Source organism: Liolophura sinensis, unplaced genomic scaffold (assembly GCF_032854445.1).
Source record: "Liolophura sinensis isolate JHLJ2023 unplaced genomic scaffold, CUHK_Ljap_v2 scaffold_14, whole genome shotgun sequence".
Taxonomy (NCBI): Eukaryota; Metazoa; Mollusca; class Polyplacophora; order Chitonida; family Chitonidae; genus Liolophura; species Liolophura sinensis.
The window spans coordinates 529772-555965 of NW_027017953.1; the positions used below are offsets into that span (position 1 = coordinate 529772).

Consider the following 26194-nt stretch of genomic DNA (forward strand, 5'->3'; position numbering starts at 1 on the left):
GCTCTGTCCACCAGCAAGTGGTTGTGCTTTATGCACTGTAAGATGTGAATGTAATAAGCTGTTTTGGATTGGATGTGGTGTTAAAGCATTTGAGTGCATGTATTGAGAAAGTTTCTAAGGCCCCACAGCCTCAGGTGGTTAAAGCACTGACCAACCACAACTATTAGGCCTTTGATCAAGGAGATCACATGTTCAAAACCTTATGCTTCCACCTTGACTGTTAAGTCCGGAGGTTTACCTGCACTGCATTAAGCACCAGTCAGTCTGTCAACCTAAGAACAAGTTTGAAGGTTGTTGTGGACTGAAAGTTGTTGATGTCCAGCTACATGTACATGTATCTATGGATAACGCCAGTGCAGAAGTTTGCAAGTTGACAACAATTAGGCAAGGTCAGTTTTATGTGGAAGACCATGCCAAACTAATTCATGTTTCATATTCTTTCCTTTAAAAACTGAATATCATTGTTACATTGAGTATTAATACATGCAAACAAATAGCTTATTTTAATTTATTTATTTCATGTTTTATGGAGTTTTATGCTGTACTGAAGAATATTTTCACTTCAACGGCGGTCTTCTTGGTGCAAGGAAACCAGACAGAGACAAGGGGGAACACATGACCATCTGCAGGCTGTTACTGTGCTTGGTGTCATGTCTGATGCCAGCCTGCTGTGACTGAGCGGGGCATCCTGTCTGATGCTAGTCTGCTATGACTGAACGGGGCATCATGTCTGATGCCAGCCTGCTGTGACTGAGCAGGGCGCCATGTCTGATGCCAGTCTGCTGTGACTGAGCAGGGCGTCATGTCTGATGCCAGCCTGCTGTGACTGAGAGGGGCATCGTGTCTGATGCTAGTCTGCCGTGACTGAACGGGGCATCATGTCTGATGCCAGCCTGCTGTGACCGAGCAGGGCGCCATGTCTGATCCCAGTCTGCTGTGACTGAGCAGGGTGTCATGTCTGATGCCAGCCTGCTGTGACTGAGCGGGGCATCCTGTCTGATGCTAGTCTGCTGTGACTGAGCATGGCGCCATGTCTGATGCCAGCCTGCTGCGACTGAGCAGGGCATCATGTCTAATGCCAGCCTGCTGTGACTGAGAATGGTGTCATGGTTGATGCCAGTCTGCTGTGATTGAGTGGGGCGTCATGTCTGATGCCAGCCTACTGCGACTGAGCGGGGCATCATGTCTAATGCCAGCCAGCTGTGACTGAGAATGGTGTCATGTCTGATGCCAGTCTGCTGTGACTGAGCGGGGTGTCATGTCTGATGCCAGCCTGCTGCGACTGAGCGGGGCATCATTTCTGATGCCTGCCTGCTGTGACTGAGCGGGGCATCATGTTTGATGCCTGCCTGCTGTGACTGAGCGGGGCATCATATCTGATGCCAACCAGTTGTGACTGAGCATGGCATCCTGTCTGATGCCAGCCAGCTGTGACTGAGAATGGTGTCATGTCTGATGCCAGTCTGCTGTGACTGAGCGGGGTGTCATGTCTGATGCCAGCCTGCTGCGACTGAGCGGGGCATCATTTCTGATGCCAGCCTGCTGTGACTGAGTGGGGCATCATGTCTGATGCCAGTCTGCTGTGACTGAGCGAGGCATCATGTCTGATGCCAGTCTGCTGTGACTGAGCGAGGCATCATGTCTGATGCCAGTCTGCTGTGACTGAACGGGGCATCTTGTCTGATGCCTGCCTGCTGTGACTGAGCGGGGCATCATGTCTGATGCCTGCCTGCTGTGGCTGAGCGGGGCATCATGTCTGATGCCAGCCTGCTGTGACTGAGCGGAGGCATCATTTCTGATGCCAGCCAGTTGTGACTGAGCGGAGCATCATGTCTGATGCCAGCCAGTTGTGACTGAGCATGACGCCCTGTCTGATGCCAGTCTGCTGTGACTGAGTGGGGCATCATGTCTGATGCCTGCCTGCTGTGACTGAGCGGGGCATCATGTCTGATGCCAGCCTGCTGTGACTGAGCAGGGCATCATGTCTGATGCCAGCCAGTAGTAACTGAGCATGACGCCCTGTCTGATGCCAGTCTGCTATGACTGAGCTGGGCGTCATGTCTGATGCCTGCCTGCTGCGACTGAGCGGGGCATCATGTCTGATGCCAGCCAGTTGTGACTGAGCATGACGCCCTGTCTGATGCCAGTCTGCTGTGACTGAGCAGGGCATCATGTCTGATGCCTGCCTGCTGTGACTGAGCGGGTCATCATGTCTGATGCCAGCCTGCTGTGACTGAGCGGGGCATCATGTCTGATGCCAGCCTGCTGTGACTGAGCGGGGCATCATGTCTGATGCCAGCCAGTTGTGACTGAGCATGATGCCCTGTCTGATGCCAGCCAGTTGTGACTGAGCATGATGCCCTGTCTGATGCCAGCCTGCTGTGACTGAGCGGGGCATCATTTCTGATGCCAGCCAGTTGTGACTGAGCATGACACCCTGTCTGATGCCAGTCTGCTGTGACTGAGCTGTGCGTCATGTCTGATGCCTGCCTGCTGTGACTGAGCGGGGCATCATGTCTGATGCTAGTCTGCTGTGACTGAGCGGGGCGTCATATCTGATGCCAGCCTGCTGTGACTGAGTGGGGAGTCTTTTCCATATGGTACATTTTTCAGACACTTTTTGTGAATTTACCTTAAATCATTTAGCATTAATAGCCTGTTGAACTTCACTTTCACCTGAAATGTGCAATCAATTTCTCAGAGTAGATTTACAAAATAAATAAAGTATGTTTACTCTACCATTTTTCCCAGAAAAGCTCAGTGCAAACCATTATTACACCTCAGAGTGGTTTGTTTGGCTGCCTTGTACAAACCTGTTCAAGGTTTTGAAAGTACTAATAAAGGAGCTATGCTCAAATTACATCATAAGATAAACAAACATACCTGGTGTGCAAAATTACAAACCATGTCATGGGTGTTTGCTTTGTCCAAAATGACAAAGGAAATCACAACATAATTCCTGTCTCATGTAAGAAAGCAGTTATCCAAAATATGTAGGCTGTGTCATCCAGTACTATACATTATCTGGTTATACCTATTTGGCATAACTATACCTTGTTATTTGGCATGTAATTAGAACAGTTTTGTTGCCTTTAATCTGTGTTGTAAGACTCTCTCTTTCTTGTGTTTTCAGTCGCACGCCTGTAGAGGTTCCTGGGACTTCGTATCGTGACCCTTACTACAGCCATTACTCCCAGCATTACCCTCCTTACAACAGTTACTATGGCTCTTGGACCAACTACTCTGACCAGTACTACCAGTACCCTTACCCCCACACTGACTACACAGGACAGACACAGGTAAGGCCAGTTTGTGTGGTGATGTCAGTGGACTACAGCACCTCACCAGGCTACCAGTACCCATACCCTACACTGACTACACAGGACAGACACAGGTAAGGCCAGTTTGTGTGGTGATGTCAGCGACTACAGTTCCTGACCAGGCTACCAGTACCCTTACCCTCACACTGACTACACAGGACAGACACCTCTAGGTAAGGCCAGTTTGTGTGGTGATGTCAGTGACTACAGTTCCTGACCAGTACTACCAGTACACATACCCCTACACTGACTACACAGGACAGACACAGGTATGGCCAGTTTGTGTGGTGATGTTGTCAGTGACTACAGCTCCTGACCTTTACTACCAGTACCCTTACCGTCACACTGACTACACATGACAGACACGGGTAAGGCCAATTTGTGTGGTGATGTTGTCATTGACTACAACTCCTGACCAGGCTACCAGTACCCTTACGCTCACACTGACTACACAGGACAGACACAGGTAAGGCCAGTTTGTGTGATGTCAGTGACTACAGCTCCTGACCAGTACTACCAGTACCCTTACCCCCACAGTGACTACACAGGACAGACACCTGTAGGTAAGGCCAGTTTGTGTGGTGATGTTGTCAGTGACTACAGCTCCTGACCAGTACTACCAGCACCCTTACCCTCACACTGACTACACAGGACAGACACAGGTAAGGCCAGTTTGTGTGGTGATGTCAGTTACTACAGCTCCTGACCAGTACTACCAGTACCCTTACCCTCACAGGACAGATTGAGGCCACTCTTTGGAGAGTGCTGGATACAATTATAATGTGACAGATTGAGGCCACTCTTTGGAGAGTGCTGGATACAATTATAATGTGACAGATTGAGGGCACTCCTGTAGAGTGCTGGATACAATTATAATGTGACAGATTGAGGCCACTCTTTGGAGAGTGCTGGATACAATTATAATGTGACAGATTGAGGGCACTCTTGGAGAGTGCTGGATACAATTATAATGTGACAGATTGAGGCCACTCTTTGGAGAGTGCTGGATACAATTATAATGTGACAGATTGAGGGCACTCCTGTGGAGTGCTGGATACAATTATAATGTGACAGATTGAGGGCACTTTTTGGAGAGCACTGGATACAAGTATAACATGTGACAGATTGAGGGCACTCTTGGAGAGTGCTGGATACAAGTATAATGTGACAGATTGAGGGCACTCTTTGGAGAGTGCTGCGTACAAGTATAACATGTGACCGATTGCGGGCACTCCTTGGAGAGGGCTGTGTAATAGTATAACGTGACAGATTAAGGGCACTCTTTGGAGAGTGCTGCTCTTGTAACAGATTTGAGGTCCTAGAGTGCTTTTCCTAGAAAACCAATCTGTGTATTATGCTATAAATTGTAGAATGCAGAGTTATGGTACTAGTAAGTAGGTCTCACTTACTATTAGAAATATCAGTGTACACAGTTTAGAAATCAGTCCATTACATTATAAATATGCCTGAAAACTAATCTGAATGAACTAGTTTTAAATTGCTAATTAGCAAATATATTGTGCTGTAAAGATAACATGATCTGAGCAGTGATAGATAGCATCTATGTAGACAATACTTTGAAATTGCTAATTAACAAATATATTGTGCTGTAGGGAATACTTATCCTGGCTGTGCTAGTTAGCATCTAGATTGTGTTGTAGGGAATACTTACCCTGGCTGTGTTAGTTAGCATCTAGATTGTGTTGTAGGGAATACTTACCCTGGCTGTGCTAGTTAGCATCTAGATTGTGTTGTAGGGAATACTTACCCTGGCTGTGCTAGTTAGCATCTAGATTGTGTTGTAGGGAATACTTACCCTGGCTGTGCTAGTTAGCATCTAGATTGTGTTGTAGGGAATACTTATCCTGGCTGTGCTAGTTAGCATCTAGATTGTGTTGTAGGGAATACTTATCCTGGCTGTGTTAGTTAGCATCTAGATTGTGTTGTAGGGAATACTTATCCTGGCTGTGCTAGTTAGCATCTAGATTGTGTTGTAGGGAATACTTTCCCTGGCTATGTTAGTTAGCATCTAGATTGTGTTGTAGGGAATACTTATCCTGGCTGTGCTAGTTAGCATCCATATTGTGTTGTAGGGAATACTTATCCTGGCTGTGCTAGTTAGCATCTAGATTGTGTTGTAGGGAATACTTACCCTGGCTGTGTTAGGTAGCATCTATTTAATTAACACTTTTCTGAGAAGATAAATATAGTCTACTGGTGATGATAGTTTGCAGCTATTTAATGTACATTTTTAAATGATAATTAACAAATATATATGTAAAAGGGGATTGCACTGAGGAGTGCTGTGGATGCAAACTATTGCTACAAATGCTAGCAACAGATAGTATTTCTTAATGGGATGTCTGCAGTCCGATGGACAGGTAAAACATCTGGTGGCCTCTTGGAGAGAGACTGTAATGATTTGTCTCTGTGTGGTCGTTATGCTGTAATGATGTAAACCTGTCATTTATGTTCCCAGAAGGTTGACTGTGCAGAACTATAGGTTTTGTAGGCCAGCAGATCTCAGGGACATCAGCACCTGTTGGTCTCTCAGAAACACCATCTTCCCCACTCCATCCTTGTGAAGGCAGAGGGGTTCATACAACTGAGTGTGTGAATAGGACATGTGCAGCAGGGTTTTCTCCCTTGTGCTGTGGGAGTGCCCTGCAGACCAAACATGGACTGACTGACCTAAGGAGGGCAGGAGTTCAGGCTGTGTGTTTACCTTGAGAGTGCAGGAGTAAACAGAGTAGTGGCTTTGAATGACTAGTGGGTCAAGCAGCTGACCAGTGTCTGGACTGGCCTTGTCCTCTGGCCTTCCCCCAGGCTGGGCTGGGCTGACCATCTGGTGATTGAGCCAGACCACTCCTGAGACTCAGCCGGGCACACAACATCTGCCCGGACCATGACACAAACAGAGACACACAACCACACATCTCCCTACTAACAGGACTAAACTTGTGACAAGTGAGCTCACAAACTCTGTGGCTTATCCAGATGTGCTTCACAACAAATGCATTTCCCTATATTGTTTTATGTTGGTATATATAGAGACCAGTGGAAACAATGAATAATTTTAAGTTTTAGATACCAACTACAAGGATTTTGAGAACATGTAACTTATGTTTGGTGACTGAAACCAAAACAGTATTTAACCACTGTTGGGCATCTTAATACACTGTAGTATCCAAACTTTTTGTTTATTAATCAGGACTTTCTCTAGTAAATGACAGCTGCAAGGTTTATGGGTAGAGAAGCCCTGAGTAAAATAGCACCCTTCACTAGTTCCCTGATAAACCTCCTAACTGAAAGCTGCAGCCTAACTGACGAGATGGATTACACCTTGTGATGTCATTGGTCAATGGCTGATCGTCAGCAGAACACTGCGTTGGCTGATTGTCACCAGAACATTGCGTTGGCTGATTGTCACCAGAACACAGCGTTAGCCAACCGACTTGAGGGCCTGTAAAGCACAAAAATGTAGAAAGAATTGAAATTCTGTCTGTTGTATAAGTTTGACATTTTTGTTCTGTTATTTTTTTTTAATATTTTCCCAGTTCTGTTTATTTGGATTGGTAAATGTTCAAAGCATTGGTAGAATATACATGTTGTCCAGATGTTTTTCTTCGTAGAAGGCATACCTGTCAGTATTAAAATATATATATAGTTAATAATTTTTTTGTGGTGAAATACTGATATGTTTGACATTAGATCCCCTTGAACAAAGGTAGTGTGCTTACCGAAGATAACACTTGCTTTAGGATAGGTTTAATCTACGGTCACCTTTGACCTTTGTTGATATAGATTAGGGTATCAGTTCAGAGTTTCAAGCTCTGACTATGTTGGTGAAATTTAAACTCAAGTAAAGTTTAGCCTCATAAATTCAGTGCGCTGCAGTGGCAGTGTGAAGTGGTGTGAGAATACTGGACCCTGTGGAGCTTAGTTGTCAGAGTGTTAAGGAATGGAGGTCAACTCTTTTCTGGCTGAGGAGTGTACAGGAGAAATGAGCAGAAGGCAGGATGTGGTTAGTGGGGGGGGGGGGGGGGGGGGGGATTGTCAGTCCCAGGAATCAGAGGGCATTAGTGTGATAACATAGTCTTAAGACGTTTTTTTGTGTGATTAATATTGATCCCCACTCCCTGCATAATACTTTGAATAAAAATAGTATTTATTGATTTTTTTGGCAAAGTAACATATGTCCATCAACCTTTTCTGTCAAAGTATCCAGGGAGATAGGTGTCAATCACAGATAGCAGTGGAGTCATTGTTGTGGGACTGTCGAAGTATCCAGGGGGATATGTGTCTATCTCAGATAGCAGTGGAGTCAGTGTTGTAGGACTGTCAGAGTATCCATGGAGATAGGTGTCAATCACAGATAGCGGTGGAGTCAGTGTTGTGGGACTGTCAAAGTATCCAGGGGGATATGTGTTTATCTCAGATAGCTTTGGAGTCAGTGATGTGGGACTGTCAAAGTATCCAGGGGGATACGTGTTTATGTCAACTAGGAGTGGAGTCAGTTTTGCGGGACTGTCAAAGTATCCATGGGGATATGTGTTAATCTCAGCCAGGAGTAGAGTCAGTGTTATGGGACTGTCAAAGTATCCAGGGGGATATGTGTTAATGATGGTTAGGAGTGGAGTCAGTGTTGTTGGATCTGAAGACAGATCCAAGCACTGTGTCATACATGTATCCCAGTTTGTCAGTTTGGATTACTCACAAACTCTAGTCTTTACCTTAAAACACAATCTCTACAGTTTGTAGTATACCTTTGCCCAGTTTTAGACCAGCCACAAGTTCAGTCTAATAAATATCCATCTATTTCACATAGGACAAGTAAGCCAGCTTGTTTGACACTTTGATGTCTCTTGGTTTTGGACTTCAGTGAGAGCATCATTATTTTTTCAGTGGTCTAAGTCTAAGGCATGTCTGAGATTTGTTCCATAGATTATCTAAATTGGTGGATAAAACCAAAGCATGTGGATTATTTCTTTTATTTTATTTTTTTTTTTGAAAGCATCTGTTGGGAGGAATTTTTTACATTGTTCCAAATTTCAAATTCATTGAAGAACTATACACTGCTTGAAGAGTAACACACTCAGCATAACATTACAGCGTAACATATACAGTGTAACATGCGCAGCATGACATACACAGCGTAACATATACAGTGTAACATGCGCAGCATGACATACACAGCGTAACATCCTCAGCCTAACATACACAGCGTATAACATCCTCAGCCTAACATGCACAACGTAACATCCTCAGGGTAAGATACGCAGATTTACATAGACGTAATCTGCAGGTAGAGCCAACATACCCATGCTTGTATGTTGAAAAGTTGACAGTTGCAACTTGTATTAAATTCTCCATCTCTTGTCTATCTGTATTGATTGCGAATTAAGGACGACATAGATATAGCACGTACGTACGTACAGCCTGATTTACACTCATACTTGTCTGGAAAACAGCATTGTATTGATGGTAAGCTGATAGGGCTGCACATTGGGACTGTGTGCAGCATAATTAATGGCCTTGCTTGAGTGGAAGGCTTTAATATCCTCATTCTGAGGCTTAGGCTACATGGTGCCAGCTCTGTTGTATTTACATAGTGCATAAATCTGGGATGACCAGGTGTTGACTGCGGAGTGAACTTACCTGTGAGTCTCCTCAACAGGTGAGAGACATCTTCACCTCAGGTGTCTAGGTAATCAATGATGCAACTGCTCATTAGGTGGACAAAGAAATAAAACACAGATTAAATCCCTGCTTACACGTACCTTACTGTTTTACTGCATGTTTAACTGTGCAGCTGTGTGTGCATGTGCAGTTGTGTACACTGTCATTCTTCAACCTTTTTGCATGTCTGGAAAATGTTTATTCCATCATATCCTGAGGACATTTTTTTGTTTGAATATAAAATTATACCTTTGTGAAGCCTTGAAATCATTACAGTGTCCAGAGAAGTTTATTTTCCATGCTGCAGGATTTGTGAACATTTTCATTGTTGATACAAAGCTGTTAAACACCATTTGCATGAATAAAAGTACATGTACCTTGAAAATGAACTTGTTTTAGTGGCAGAGTTGTAGCCCATTTCTGCACATGTTAAGATAACTGATGGATATTAGCATGTCTGGACCTCTCCAGTCCTGTAAAGACATGTGGCTATGGAGTGTTGTGATGGCAGACTTAAGATTGGGGGTAGAAAAGGTTGGATTGACCTGACCCCTGGTGACCTAGATATGGGAGCCTCTCTCCTGCAACGCACTGCACTGCACAACTTACATTTCTCTGAAATAGCCGGGACATACCTGTGTAGACAAGTACCTGTACAGACATGGTATAGAGGGGTAGCACTGCCCAGTCTTGTCCTGTAACAGATAGTCTAGTCCTCCTTCCAGGATACCTGATCATCGTCCATGTAATATTTACCATTATTTTGTGGTGAATAGCAGAGCGGAGACCATGGATACAGTACAAGCTCATGCCACAACATGTACTGATCACTGGACTGTCTAACGTTATCTCTGTAAGGCATGTACATGCACGGTGTGTGTGAAGACAAAAAAAACACATTCTGAGGACAAACAATATGGCTAATAATTTGTTCAGTTCACTGGGAATCGATGAGGAAGGTAGCATATCATTATCTTACATCATTTTAGTAAGACGTCATCAGGTTGCGAAATGTGTAAGCACATGCCTCTGATATTTCAAGAAAAGATCAAGTTAGTCAGAAAGCTTGATGAACAGCATTTGTACCTGCATCCTATAGTCAGGATATCTTGTCCACATATTGTCACAATTATGAGCACACTTTATGTCCTTGGGTGAAAATGCTAGGATGTATCATTTTGAGTTTTACTTTACAGTCTTACCATCACATTTTTCAGATGGTTTCAAATGACATAAGTAGTGTATGAAATTCACACTGTTTTGTCTTTGTAGACTATTATACCTATCTCCAGTTGATACATACATGTACACATACATGTGTCTTAAGCTGAACAACTCTGTGACCTGGGTATTATTAGCCATTGTGCTGAGGCTGTATTATATCTCCAGAGGACACATACACATACATGTGTGGTCAGCTGAACAACTCTGTGACCTGGGTATTATTGGCCATTATGCTGAAGCTGTATTATATCTCCAGAGGACACATACATGTGTGGTCAGCTGAACAACTCTCTGGCCTGGGTATATTAGCCATTGTGCCGAGGCTGTATTATATCTCCAGAGGACACATACACATACATGTGTGGTCAGCTGAACAACTCTGTGACCTGGGTATTATTAGCCATTGTGCCGAGGCTGTATTATATCTCCAGAGGACACATACATGTGTGGTCAGCTGAACAACTCTCTGGCCTGGGTATTATTAGCCATTGTGCTGAGACTGTATTATATCTCCAGAGGACACATACATGTGTGGTCAGCTGAACAACTCTCTGGCCTGGGTATTATTAGCCATTGTGCTGAGGCTGTATTATATCTCCAGAGAACACATACACATACATGTGTGGTCAGCTGAACAACTCTCTGGCCTGGGTATTATTAGCCATTGTGCTGAGACTGTATTATATCTCCAGAGGACACATACACATACATGTGTGGTCAGCTGAACAACTCTCTGGCCTGGGTATTATTAGCCATTGTGCTGAGACTGTATTATATCTCCAGAGGACACATACATGTGTTGTCAGCTGAACAACTCTGGCCTGGGTATTATTAGCCATTGTGCCGAGGCTGTTTTATATCTCCAGAGGACACATACATGTGTGGTCAGCTGAACAACTCTCTGGCCTGGGTATTATTAGCCATTGTGCTGAGGCTGTTTTATATCTCCAGAGGACACATACATGTGTGGTCAGCTGAACAACTCTCTGGCCTGGGTATTATTAGCCATTGTGCTGAGACTGTATTATATCTCCAGAGGACACATACACATACATGTGTGGCCAGCTGAACAACTCCCTGGCCTGGGTATTATAAGCCAGCAATGTGCTGTCCATAGTGCTGAGGCTGTATTATATCTCCAGAGAACACATACACATACATGTGTGGTCAGCTGAACAACTCTCTGGCCTGGGTATTATTAGCCATTGTGCTGAGGCTGTATTATATCTCCAGAGAACACATACACATACATGTGTGGTCAGCTGAACAACTCTCTGGCCTGGGTATTATTAGCCATTGTGCTGAGGCTGTATTATATCTCCAGAGGACACATACACATACATGTGTGGCCAGCTGAACAACTCTCTGGCCTGGGTATTATTAACCATTGTGCTGAGACTGTATTATATCTCCAGAGGACACATACACATACATGTGTGGTCAGCTGAACAACTCTCTGGCCTGGGTATTATAAGCCAGCAATGTGCTGTCCATGGTGCTGAGACTGTATTATATCTCCAGAGGACACATACACATACATGTGTGGTCAGCTGAACAACTCTGTGACCTGGGTATTATAAGCCAGCAATGTGCTGTCCATGGTGCTGAGGCTGTATTATATCTCCAGAGGACACATACACATACATGTGTGGTCAGCTGAACAACTCTCTGGCCTGGGTATTATTAGCCATGGCGCTGAGGCTGTATTATATCTCCAGAGGACACATACACATACATGTGTGGTCAGCTGAACAACTCTCTGGCCTGGGTATTATTAGCCATTGTGCCGAGGCTGTATTATATCTCCAGAGAACACATACACATACATGTGTGGTCAGCTGAACAACTCTGGCCTGGGTATTATTAGCCATTGTGCCGAGGCTGTTTTATATCTCCAGAGGACACATACATGTGTGGTCAGCTGAACAACTCTCTGGCCTGGGTATTATTAGCCATTGTGCTGAGGCTGTATTATATCTCCAGAGGACACATACACATACATGTGTGGTCAGCTGAATAAGTCTCTGGCCTGGGTATTATAAGCCAGCAATGTGCTGTCCATGGTGCTGAGGCTGTATTATATCTCCAGAGAACACATACACATACATGTGTGGTCAGCTGAACAACTCTCTGGCCTGGGTATTATTAGCCATTGTGCTGAGACTGTATTATATCTCCAGAGGACACATACACAAACATGTGTGGTCAGCTGAACAACTCTCTGGCCTGGGTATTATTAGCCATGGCGCTGAGGCTGTATTATATCTCCAGAGGACACATACACATACTTTTGTGGTCAGCTGAACAACTCTCTGGCCTGGGTATTATTAGCCATTGTGCTGAGGCTGTATTATATCTCCAGAGAAACACATACACAAACATGTGTGGTCAGCTGAACAACTCCCTGGCCTGGGTATTATAAGCCAGCAATGTGCTGTCCATAGTGCTGAGGCTGTATTATATCTCCAGAGAACACATACACATACATGTGTGGTCAGCTGAACAACTCTCTGGCCTGGGTATTATTAGCCATGGCGCTGAGGCTGTATTATATCTCCAGAGAACACATACACATACATGTGTGGTCAGCTGAACAAGTCAGTGACCTGGGTATTATTAGCCATTGTGCCGAGGCTGTTTTATATCTCCAGAGGACACATACATGTGTGGCCAGCTGAACAACTCTCTGGCCTGGGTATTATTAGCCATTGTGCTGAGACTGTATTATATCTCCAGAGGACACATACACATACATGTGTGGCCAGCTGAACAACTCTCTGGCCTGGGTATTATTAGCCATAGTGCTGAGGCTGTATTATATCTCCAGAGGACACATACACAAACATGTGTGGTCAGCTGAACAACTCCCTGGCCTGGGTATTATAAGCCAGCAATGTGCTGTCCATAGTGCTGAGGCTGTATTATATCTCCAGAGAACACATACACATACATGTGTGGTCAGCTGAACAAGTCAGTGGCCTGGGTATTATAAGCCAGCAATGTGCTGTCCATGGTGCTGAGGCTGTATTATTGATATATCTTCTCATTTCTCATAGACCGCTGAAGTCTGAACATTTATTATTTGTATATGTAAATGGACAGTATATATGTAAATGATGTCAGCAACAGGCCCTGATGACTCGTAGCAGGGCAGAAATGGCTTTGATGTCAGCAACAGGTCTTGATGACTCGTCAAAGCACTCACTCACTCATGACTCGTCCAAGCACTCACTCACTCATAACTCCCCCAAGCACTCACTCATGATTCGTCCAAGCACTCACTCACTCATGACTCATCCAAGCACTCACTCACTCGTGACTCGTCCAAGCACTCACTCACTTGTGACTCGTCCAAGAACTCACTCACTCATGACTCATCCAAGCACTCACTCATGACTCGTCCAAGCACTCACTCACTCGTGACTCGTCCAAGCACTCACTCACTCATGACTCGCCCAAGCACTCACTCACTTGTGACTCGTCCAAGCACTCACTCACCCATGACTCATCCAAGCACTCACTCATGACTCATTCAAGCACTCACTCACCCCTGACTCGTCCAAGCACTCACTCACTCATGACTCGCCCAAGCACTCACTCACTTGTGACTCGTCCAAGAACTCACTCACTCATGACTCATCCAAGCACTCACTCATGACTCATTCAAGCACTCACTCACCCCTGACTCGTCCAAGCACTCACTCACTCATGACTCGCCCAAGCACTCACTCACTTGTGACTCATCCAAGCACTCACTCACCCATGACTTGTCCAAGCACTCACTCATGACTCGTCCAAGCACTCACTCACTCATGACTCGTCCAAGCACGCACTCACTCATGTAGCAGTTAGTGCATGCATGTTCAGCAGAAATACGCATGTGTTAATTTTAGCTTACAAGGCTTTCATTTCATGTTTTCATTGTTTCTTTTTTTCTTTTCCAATTTCAGAGTTATTACGATGTCCAAGGAGAGGATGAACTGGAATCCCTGGAAGGTAAGTAGCCGTCCCTCATTCACCTGTGCTGCTCTGTTTTACCTGTGCACAACTTGTGTTGTCAAACAAATTTAGAAATAGATAAATAGATAGAGCTTTCACCTAGAGAAGACAGGTGTTGTGTGTGTAGTGCCTGTCTGGAGGGCTGGAAGTGTTTACACAGGGGTCAGAGGTCAGCCTTGTGGATCAGAGGTGGTGTAGAAAGGCCAGGTCAGTAGAACAAGGGGGTTTTTTGGCTGTTTAATGAGGACTATCTTACAGTAGGTGGAAGGTTTCTGGACGTCACCTCACATTGTAAACTCCCAGATTGTGGACTTGGTCATGGCAGTGGCAATGTGTACAATAGTACATGTTCGTGAACAGTTTGTTTTCAGGGCCTAGTACATCTTGTGCATTTGTATAAAGTAAACAAGAAAAAAAATGAATATGAGAGACAGATATGTGTGTTGTTTGCTCAGGAAACTTTCCAAGACAGAATAATTTTCATATGTAAAGTAACCCAAACACAGCCTTGCACAAAGCAATGACATTCTTGTTTGTCAATACTGTCCAAGAAACACATGTAAAGATTTTCATTGGGCACAGGTAGACAGAGAGGAATTGCACTCATAATACTAGAAAAGTGACAAAACAGCAAGATCATCTCTACATCACAATTACTTGTGGAGGGGATTATATAACTCTGGACCAATATCCCTTCTTCAGAACCCTCTGACATCCATCCTATGATCAACCACATCTTACAGCAGACTGTGTATCAAGATGTCACTAAGCCCACATTATAGCTGGACCCACAAGCTGTTGTAGACAGGGCACATTACCTAAGCAGCTCTTCTCTCTGCCTCCCCATGTTACCCATGGCACCCTGACAGTGTCATGGGCAGGACAAGCTTCATTCCCAGGTGTTACAGCAGACTCTGTATCAAGATGTCACTAAGCCCACATTGTAGCTGGACCCACAAGCTGTTGTAGACAGGGTCCATTACCTAATGAGATCTTCTCTCCGCCTCCCAATGTTACCCATGGCACCCTGACAGTGGCACAGATGTGACTAGCATCATTCCCAGGTGTTACAGAAGGCAACTGACCATATGCGGTAGTGCTCCAAGATGTTGTCAAATTACCTGGTAGAATAGAGGAATACAATACAAGGAGAGCCATGTGATTACTCTTCAGGTTATCAATGTGGAAATTGGATTTAGAGAGAAAATGTGACCAGCTTTTGTAGTAAATACCACAGATGTTACAAGTGTCAGGTGAGGAAGGATCTGGCTGTTGTAAACCTTATTTACCACCCAGATACTTAGTCTCTGGTGATTTCCTATGTCCCTTTCCCATGGAATTATATTTTGTCATGTTTAAGTGTGTTATAAAACTGTTCAGAGCTGCTTCCATAAGTGGGAAGGTCTGTCAGCAATCTGCAGACGGTCGTGGGTTTCCCCTTGTGCTCTGCCTGGTTTCCTGCCATCATAATGCTGGCTGTCATTGTATAAGTGAAATATTTTTGATTACAGCATAAAACACCAGTGAAATAAAACAAATAAATAAATAAGTAAGAGCTTCGTGACTTTGTTGTTAGACACATATATGAATTTGACATAGGAAATATATATTAAGGAAACTTCATTTATCATATATTCCAAAGCTGTTTGTAAGTTTTTGTAAAAGTTTGTAATAGGCAGGATTTTTGTATTTTCAATTTAAATTTTGCTTTTTTTGTGCGTTTCACATGAAATGATGAAAAGGGTAAAACTGCTGAATTATTGCATCCTTAGTCCAGTACAGAACTTATCAAAATGAAAAGGTAAACTGATTTTATTTGTAACGTTCAAGTATTAATTAGATTTTGTACAAAATACTGTGCCACATTTGAACTGCCCCTTGTACAAGATAGTATGGGCTGTGATCTGTGATTAATTAACTGTGAAGGTTCCCCCTGTCACCCCTCCCCATTTGTAATAGTGGTATCACCCATTTCTGTGAATTCAACTTTCTGTTTGCTGTCATTGATATGGGTGAACTTCATTGTGGAGGCTTGGGATGTCATTATTTTCTAATAGTAGGACAGGTTATAAAGTATAAGCCCATTTACTCTTCATACAGCGTTTTTCTCAGTACTAGATGAGGGTTGTATGAGTGTGTATGTCACAGTACAGGTACTACCTTGTGTGGACTTCCACCTATAAAATTTATCTACACAGGTTAACAAGAGCGCAGGCAAAGCTGGGGTGATAGACTGTACTCCAGGGCAAACCATATCTGTGTGTCATTAATGTCTTACTTACTGAGGGGTGGACAGAGAGGTCTAAATCTACTGTGGGGTCTACTGTAAAAATATGCTTCTTCAGTGGCTTTGGTTGGTAAATTCAAAGCCATTTCAGTTGTGAGAAATACACATTTTTAGAAAACTAAGTTGAATGTGTGAAAGAGGAGTACGTGTAAAACAGGAAGCTGCCCTTCCCATGCCCACTGTAACCCTAGCCTCCTTTTTCTGCCTCCCACAACTCCAACATCAGTGAATGGTGAATGGAGACTTTCAGAAAGTCTGTCAGTTATTCCTAGTGAGGCTCCAGAGGCACCCCCATTTGCTGCTCCTCACGTCCTACTGACAGCTCTGTCATTGATTTAAGAGGCTCCATTGGACTCACCTCACTGTTGTCAATTTAAATATTTTCTCCACAAAATATACTCAAAACTGTCAGGTGACTAGGTTCTATGTTGTACTTGAAAATCGTTATTTTATACAATAGCAGCCAGCCTGCTCCATGGATGAATTAAACCAGAGTAAAGGTTCAACCTTTGTGGCATATTTACCCTTTGTATGGCATATACCTCTGTGTGACATATACCTCAGTGGCATATTTCCCCTTTGTGGCATATTTGAGCCTAAAATTCCAACCCCATTAGACATGTTAATCCGTCATTGCACAACCCAGAATTGCCTAATCCGCCATTGATCACACAGTAGCACACCCCAGTATTGCCTAATCTGCCATTGATCACACAGTAGCACAACCCAGTATCATCTAATCTGCCATTGATCACACAGTAGCACACTCCAGTATTGCCTAATCCGCCATTGATCACACAGTAGCACACCCCAGTATCACCTAATCCGCCATTGATCACACAGTAGCACACCCCAGTATCACCTAGTCTGCCATTGATCACACAGTAGCACACCCCAGTATCACCTAATCCGCCATTGATCACACAGTAGCACACCCCAGTATTGCCTAATCTGCCATTGATCACACAGTAGCACAACCCAGTATTGCCTAATCTGCCATTGATCACACAGTAGCACACCCCAGTATTGCCTAATCTGCCATTGATCACACAGTAGCACAACCCAGTATCATCTAATCTGCCATTGATCACACAGTAGCACACTCCAGTATTGCCTAATCCGCCATTGATCACACAGTAGCACACCCCAGTATCACCTAATCCGCCATTGATCACACAGTAGCACACCCCAGTATCACCTAGTCTGCCATTGATCACACAGTAGCACACCTCAGTATCACCTAGTCTGCCATTGATCACACAGTAGCACAACCCAGTATCGCCTAATCTGCCATTGATCACACAGTAGCACACCCCAGTATTGCCTAATCTGCCATTGATCACACAGTAGCACAACCCAGTATCACCTAATCCGCCATTGATCACATAGTAGCACACCCCAGTATCACCTAATCTGCCATTGATCACACAGTAGCACACTCCAGTATTGCCTAATCCGCCATTGATCACACAGTAGCACACCCCAGTATCACCTAATCCGCCATTGATCACACAGTAGCACACCCCAGTATCACCTAGTCTGCCATTGATCACACAGTAGCACACTCCAGTATCACCTAGTCTGCCATTGATCACAGTAGCACAACCCAGTATCGCTTAATCCGCCATTGATCACACAGTAGCACACCCCAGTATCACCTAATCTGCCATTGATCACACAGTAGCACACCCCAGTATTGCCTAATCTGCCATTGATTACACAGTAGCACAACCCAATATCACCTAATCTGCCATTGATCACACAGTAGCACACCCCAGTATCACCTAATCTGCCATTGATCACACAGTAGCACAACCCAGTATCGCCTAATCCGCCATTGATCACACAGTAGCACACCCCAGTATTGCCTAATCTGCCATTGATCACACAGTAGCACAACCCAGTGTCATCTAATCTGCCATTGATCACACAGTAGCACACCCAAGTATCGCCTAATCTGCCATTGATCACACAGTAGCACACCCCAGTATTGCCTAATCTGCCGTTGATCACACAGTAGCACAACCCAGTATCACCTAATTAGCCATTGATGACACAGTAGCACACCCCAGTATTGCCTAATCTGCCATTGATTACACAGTAGCACAACCCAGTATCACCTAATCCGCCATTGATCACATAGTAGCACACCCCAGTATCACCTAATCTGCCATTGATTACACAGTAGCACAACCCAGTATCGCTTAATCCTCCATTGATCACACAGTAGCACACTCCAGTATCACCTAATCCGCCATTGATCACACAGTAGCACAACCCAGTATCACGTAATCCGCCATTGATCACACAGTAGCACAACCCAATATCGCCTAATCCGCCATTGATCACACAGTAGCACAACCCAGTATCATCTAATCTGCCATTGATCACACTGTAGCACACCCCAGTATTGCCTAATCCACTATTGATCACACCCCAAAGGTAGCACACCCCAGTATTGCCTAATCAGCCAAAGATCACACAGTAGCACACCCCATTATCGCCCAGTCAGTTGCCTAATCAGTCATTAATCACACAGTAGCACACCCCAGTATCACCAAATCTGTTGCATAATCAGTCATTGGTCACAGTAGCACATCCCAGTATTATCCAGTCAGTCATTGGTCACACAGTAGCACATCCCAGTATTATCCAGTCAGTCATTGGTCACACAGTAGCACATCCCAGTATTATCCAGTCAACTGCCTACAGTCCACTAGGTGAGGTTTGAATTTGGAAAGTTCCAGCACTTGATGACCCTATTTGAGCTGGAGATTTTTTTTTCTTCATTATTTACAGAAGGTCTAAGTATGAATGGTTCAATTCTTAATGTTCTTTTTTTATCAGTAGTAGGGTGGAGGTTGAATAGGCTGGAAGCTCTCAAAGGGCAGGGTGATGTTATGGAAGGGTTCTTTGTGTCTCCTTGTGTCCCAAAAGGGCCATTTGCTGGGTATTGTGCAGGGCTGTGCCCCCACTAAATCTCCCCTCATGAGCACCCCCCACCCCCGCAACCACACACATTTCCCTGCATACAAATGCTCGTAGGCTACCTGCCTGTCCAGATTGCCCCTAGATCTTATGACCAGGTGAATTAGCACTCAACAGAAACTTTAACGTGTATCATAACTTTCCTGGAAGATACCTGTAGACTATAGTCTATGTAGCCGACTAGTCATGTGAACTCCCCAAATCTTTTATCTGTCAGATACCTGTAGACTATAGTCTCTGTAGCCGACTAGTCATGCGAACTCCCCAAATCTTTTATGTGTCAGATACCTGTAGACTATAGTCTATGTAGCCGACTAGTCATGTGAACTCCCCAAATCTTTTACCTGTCAGATACCTGTAGACTATAGTCTATGTAGCCGACTAGTCATGTGAACTCCCCAAATCTTTTATCTGCCAGGTACCTGTTGACTAAAGTCTATGTAGCAGACTAGTCATGTGAACTCCCCAAATCTTTTATGTGTCAGATACCTGTAGATTATAGTCTATGTAGCCGACTAGTCATGTGAACTCCCCAAATCTTTTATGTGTCAGATACCTGTAGACTATAGTCTATGTAGCCGACTAGTCATGTGAACTCCCCAAATCTTTTACCTGTCAGATACCTGTAGACTATAGTCTATGTAGCCGACTAGTCATGCGAACTCCCCAAATCTTTTATGTGTCAGGTACCTGTAGACTGTAGTCTATGTAGCCGACTAGTCATGCGAACTCCCCAAATCTTTTATCGGTCAGATACCTGTAGACTGTAGTCTATGTAGCCGACTAGTCATGTGAACTCCCCAAATCTTTTACCTGTCAGGTACCTGTAGACTGTAGTCTATGTAGCAGACTAGTCATGCGAACTCCCCAAATCTTTTACCTGTCAGATACCTGTAGACTGTAGTCTATGTAGCCGACTGGTCATGCGAACTCCCCAAATCTTTTACCTGTCAGATACCTGTAGACTGTAGTCTATGTAGCCGACTAGTCATGCGAACTCCCCAAATCTTTTACCTGTCAGGTACCTGTAGACTGTAGTCTATGTAGCAGACTAGTCATGCGAACTCCCCAAATCTTTTATGTGTCAGATACCTGTAGACTATAGTCTATGTAGCCGACTAGTCATGCGAACTCCCCAAATCTTTTATGTGTCAGATACCTGTAGACTATAGTCTATGTAGCCGACTAGTCATGGGAACTCCCCAAATCTTTTATGTGTCAGATACCTGTAGACTATAGTCTATGTAGCCGACTAGTCATGTGAACTCCCCAAATCTTTTACCTGTCAGATACCTGTAGATTGTTGTCTATGTAGCCGACTAGTCATGCGAACTCCCCAAATCTTTTATCTGTCAGGTACCTGTAGACTGTAGTCTATGTAGCAGACTAGTCATGCGAACTCCCCAAATCTTTTATCTGTCAGATACCTGTAGACTATAGTCTATGTAGCCGACTAGTCATGTGAACTCTCCAAATCTTTTATGTGTCAGATACCTGTAGACTATAGTCTATGTAGCTGACTAGTCATGTGAACTCCCCAAATCTTTTACCTGTCAGATACCTGTAGACTGTAGTCTATGTAGCCGACTAGTCATGCGAACTCCCCAAATCTTTTATCTGTCAGGTACCTGTAGACTATAGTCTATGTAGCCGACTAGTCATGTGAACTCCCCAAATCTTTTACGTGTCAGATACCTGTAGACTATAGTCTATGTAGCAGACTAGTCATGTGAACTCCCCAAATCTTTTACCTGTCAGATACCTGTAGACTATAGTCTATGTAGCCGACTAGTCATGTGAACTCCCCAAATCTTTTATCTGTCAGATACCTGTAGACTATAGTCTATGTAGCCGACTAGTCATGTGAACTCCCCAAATCTTTTATCTGTCAGATACCTGTAGACTATAGTCTATGTAGCCGACTAGTCATGTGAACTCCCCAAATCTTTTATGTGTCAGATACCTGTAGACTGTAGTCTATGTAGCAGACTAGTCATGTGAACTCCTCAAATCTTTTATCTTCCAGATGACTAGTCTAGTATAACAGCCCGATAATGTAAACTCCTCAAATCTTTCACCTGTCAGGTATCTGTGGATTGTAGTCTAGTATAACAGCCTGGTTATGTGAACTCCTCAAATCTTTCACCTGTCAGGTACCTGTGGATTGTAGTCTAGTATAACAACCTGATAATGTAAACTCCTCAAATCTTTCACCTGTCAGGTATCTGTGGATTGTAGTCTAGTATAACAGCCTGATAATATGAACTCCTCAAATCTTTCACCTGTCAGGTACCTGTGGATTGTAATCTAGTATAACAGCCTGGTCATGTGAACTCCTCAAATTGTCAGGTACCTGTGTATTGTAGCCTAGTATAACAGCCTGATTGTGTGAAATCCTCAAATCTTTCTCCTGTCAGGTCCCTGTGGATTGTAGTCTAGTATAACAGCCTGATAATGTGAACTCCTCAAATCTTTCACCTGTCAGGTACCTGTGGATTGTAGTCTAGTATAACAGCCTGATAATGTGAACTCCTCAAATCTTTCACCTGTCAGGTACCTGTGGATTGTAGTCTAGTATAACAGCCTGATAATGTGAACTCCTCAAATCGTTCACCTGTCAGGTATCTGTGGATTGTAGTCTAGTATAACAGCCTGGTTATGTGAACTCCTCAAATCGTTCACCTGTCAGGTACCTGTGGATTGTAGTCTAGTATAACAGCTTGATTATGTAAACTCCCCAAGCCATGCCCCTTTTTCCAGCCCGCCCCCAACCCCCCACCCCCCACCCCCCTCTAGCTTTATTTGGCGTGTAGCAGCGCTAGAACTACTGAACGATCAGATGTAGCTGCCTTATACAGAGTGATAGATCAGGCAATCCGTCAATCATGTCAGATCGTGTGCACCACATTCGGGGCTGGCTTTGTGCCATGAGCTACATGTAACTGCTGGAAGCCTTGAGACCTGACTCCACCTGTTGCTAATGGAGCCCTGTTAAAAGCCTGAATTATCCTCCATACTTACACTGGGCAGATACAACAGGTTAACTGCCTTTGTCAGATATAAACAGGACGACAAACTCCTGCTACAGACAGCTGGCATCCAGTCACTGGACTCTTACTTTAAATTTTTGTATGTATTTAAATGTGCACAGACTGGACTGAAGTGTTGAGTTTGCTACCAGACCAGAGAGCCAGCTGCCTGGGGCATAGATGGGCCAGCTGATTGTCAAGGGAACAATACCATATCTTTGCCTCCAGCTGAAATCTTAGGCTCTTTGTTATCTCTACTCATCCACAGACCCAGCTCACTTCTGTAGTAGGTCAAGTCAGCCTGTACTCACGCCCAGTCTGACAGCACACTCAAGTCAGCCTGTACTCACAGCCCTGTCTGATAGTACAGTCAAGTCAGTGTGTACTCACAGCCCAGTCTGACAGCACACTCAAGTCAGCCTGTACTCACAGCCCTGTCTGATAGTACAGTCAAGTCAGTGTGTATTCACAGCACAGTCAAGTCAGTGTGTACTCACAGCCCAGTCTGACAGCACACTCAGTCAACCTGTACTCACAGCCCTGTCTGATAGTACAGTCAAGTCAGTGTGTACTCACAACACAGTCAAGTCAGTGTGTACTCACAGCCCAGTCTGACAGCACACTCAAGTCAGCCTGTACTTACAGCCCTGTCTAATAGTACAGTCAAGTCAGTGTGTACTCACAACACATTCAAGTCAGTGTGTACTCACAGCCCAGTCTGACAGCACACTCAAGTCAGCCTGTACTTACAGCCCTGTCTGATAGTACAGTCGTCAGTGTGTACTCACAGCACAGTCAAGTCAGTGTGTACTCACAGCCCAGTCTGACAGCACACTCAAGTCAACCTGTACTCACAGCCCTCTCTGACAGATACCACACACACTGATAAGCTGTACACTTACCTGTCTGACAGATACCACACACACTGATGGCTTTTTTAACAAATTCTAGCTTGTGTAGATTAGATTGGAAAGTTAATATCAGAGCCATAGTCCTGTTGTTATTGGGAAAAGATAATTAGATCTGTAACATGTTGGATGTGAAAAGCCCTTTGTGACCCTAAAGAGCCACAGCCTTGTTGTTATTGGGGAGAGATCGGTCGATCTTGCAACATGTTGGCTGTGATCAGTCTTTGACCTTTAAGAGCCACAGTCTTGTTGTTATTAGGAAGAGATGAGTAGATCTGTAACATGTTGGCTGTGATCAGTCTTTGACCCTAAAGAGCCACAGTCTTGTTGTTATTAGGAAGAGATCAGTAGATCTGTAACATGTTGGCTGTGAACAGTCTGACCCTAAAGAACCATAGTCTCTATTAGCATGAAGAGATCTGTAGATCTGTAACATGTTGGCTGTGATCAGTCTTTGACCCTAAAGAGCCACAGTCTTGTTGTTATTGGGGAGAGATCAGTTGATCTTGCAACATGTTGGCTGTGAACAGTCTTTGACCCTAAAGAGCCACAGTCTTGTTGTTATTAGGAAGAGATCAGTAGATCTGTAACATGTTGGCTGCCAACAGTCTTTGACCCTAAAGAGCCATAGTCTTGTTGTTATTGGGGAGAGATCGGTCGATCTTGCAACATGTTGGCTGTGATCAGTCTTTGACCCCAAAGAGCCATAGTCTCTGTTAGTGGGAAGAGATCTGTAGATCTGTAACATGTTGGCTGCCAACAGTCTTTGACCCTAAAGAGCCATAGTCTGGTTGTTATTGGGGAGAGATTAGTTGATCTTGCAACATGTTGGCTGTGAACAGTCTTTGACCCTAAAGAGCCACAGTCTTGTTGTTATTAGGAAGAGATCTGTAGATCTGTAACATGTTGGCTGCCAACAGTCTTTGACCCTAAAGAGCCATAGTCTGGTTGTTATTGGGGAGAGATTAGTCGATCTTGCAACATGTTGGCTGTGAACAGTCATTGACCCTAAAGAGCCACAGTCTTGTTGTTATTAGGAAGAGATCTGTAGATCTGTAACATGTTGGCTGCGAACAGTCATTGACCCTAAAGAGCCACAGTCTTGTTGTTATTGAGGAGAGATCAGTCGATCTTGCAACATGTTGGCTATGATCAGTCTTTGACCCCAAAGAGCCATAGTCTCTGTTAGTGGGAAGAGATCTGTAGATCTGTAACATGTTGACTGTGAACAATCCTTAGTGGGCGTAAAACCTGACATAATTAAACTGGGCTGGATTTTCCAGGAGTTTCTCAGGAGATCACATTGTGATGTGTTTTATGTTTTGTTTTAGATCCGTGTCTAGAGGTGGATGTAGAGAAGATGAACAAAGAGTTTGTTGAGCAGAGTGAGGTAAGTGGTTAAGGACGGTGGGGGGCTGCCTCTTTGATCATCTGTACCTGTGACGTAAACATGTCACTCATAATTAACGTGTCACTCAACAAAAACAGAGGATTAATTATGGTGTATTTTGTATTAAATTGATGAAGTAATGCCAACAGAAAAGTTAAAGATACACATCTGCTTAGATGAAGTTACAGTACCAATCTTAATTTAACCAGTGCTTCAGTTAAATGTGAGGGGCAGGGTGGGAAGATGTTCTGGGAAAACTGAAGGTGCATACATGAGGTATTGCTTATATAGTGAGAGGAAACTGTGTATTGGAAGGGAAAGAAAAAGAGATGAGCTGTTGGGATGTCAAAACAGTATGTAATCTGATGAACCAGAGTTAAGGTTGTATCCTGTTAGGGACAGACAGAGTTAAGGTTGTATCCTGTTAGGGAGTTGTGGGACACACCGAGTTAAGGTTGTGCCCTGTTAGGGACACACAGAGTTAAGGCTGTGTCCTGTTAGGGACACACAGAGTTAAGGTTGTATCTTGTTAGGGACACACAGAGTTAAGGTTGTATCCTGTTAGAGACACACAGAGTTACGGTTGTGTCCTGTTAGGGACACACAGAGTAAAGGTTGTATCTTGTAAGGGACAGACAGAGTTACGGTTGTATCCTGTTAGGGACAGACAAAGTTAAGGTTGTATCCTGTTAGGGACACACAGAGTTACGGTTGTGTCCTGTTAAGGACACACAGAGTAAAGGCTGTATCTTGTAAGGGACACAGAGTTAAGGTTGTATCCTGTTAGGGACACACAGAGTTAAGGTTGTATCTTGTTAGGGACACACAGAGTTAAGGTTGTATCCTATTAGGGAGTTGTGGGACACACAGAGTTAAGGTTGTGTCCTGTTAGGGACACACAGAGTTAAGGTTGTATCTTGTTAGGGACACACAGAGTTAGGGTTGTATCGTGTTAGGGACACACAGAGTTACGGTTGTGTCCTGTTAGTGACACACAGAGTAAAGGTTGTATCTTGTAAGGGACAGACAGAGTTACAGTTGTATCCTGTTAGGGACAGACAGAGTTAAGGTTGTATCCTGTTAGGGATACACAGAGTAAAGGTTGTATCTTGTAAGGGACACAGAGTTAAGGTTGTATCCTGTTAGGGACAGACAGAGTTAAGGTTGTATCCTGTTAGGGAGTTGTGGGACACACAGAGTTAAGGTTGTGTCCTGTTAGGGACACACAGAGTTAAGGTTGTATCTTGTTAGGGACACACAGAGTTAAGGTTGTATCCTGTTAGGGACACAGAGTTAAGGTTGTGTCCTGTTAGGGATACACAGAGTAAAGGTTGTATCTTGTAAGGGACACAGAGTTAAGGTTGTATCCT

At 44.1% G+C, this 26194-nt stretch overlaps 1 protein-coding gene across 1 annotated transcript in view; it reads left to right on the forward strand.

The window, feature by feature from the left end:
* The window catches only part of LOC135481255 (tRNA selenocysteine 1-associated protein 1-like), a 47414-nt gene that overhangs the window by 18698 nt on the left and 2522 nt on the right, over positions 1-26194 (forward strand). Inside the window, exons 7-9 of the mRNA XM_064761100.1 lie at positions 3134-3299; positions 14174-14219; positions 24766-24824. Of these exons, the coding sequence (XP_064617170.1) occupies positions 3134-3299; positions 14174-14219; positions 24766-24824 (271 nt within the window). The remainder of the gene's footprint in view (positions 1-3133; positions 3300-14173; positions 14220-24765; positions 24825-26194) is intronic.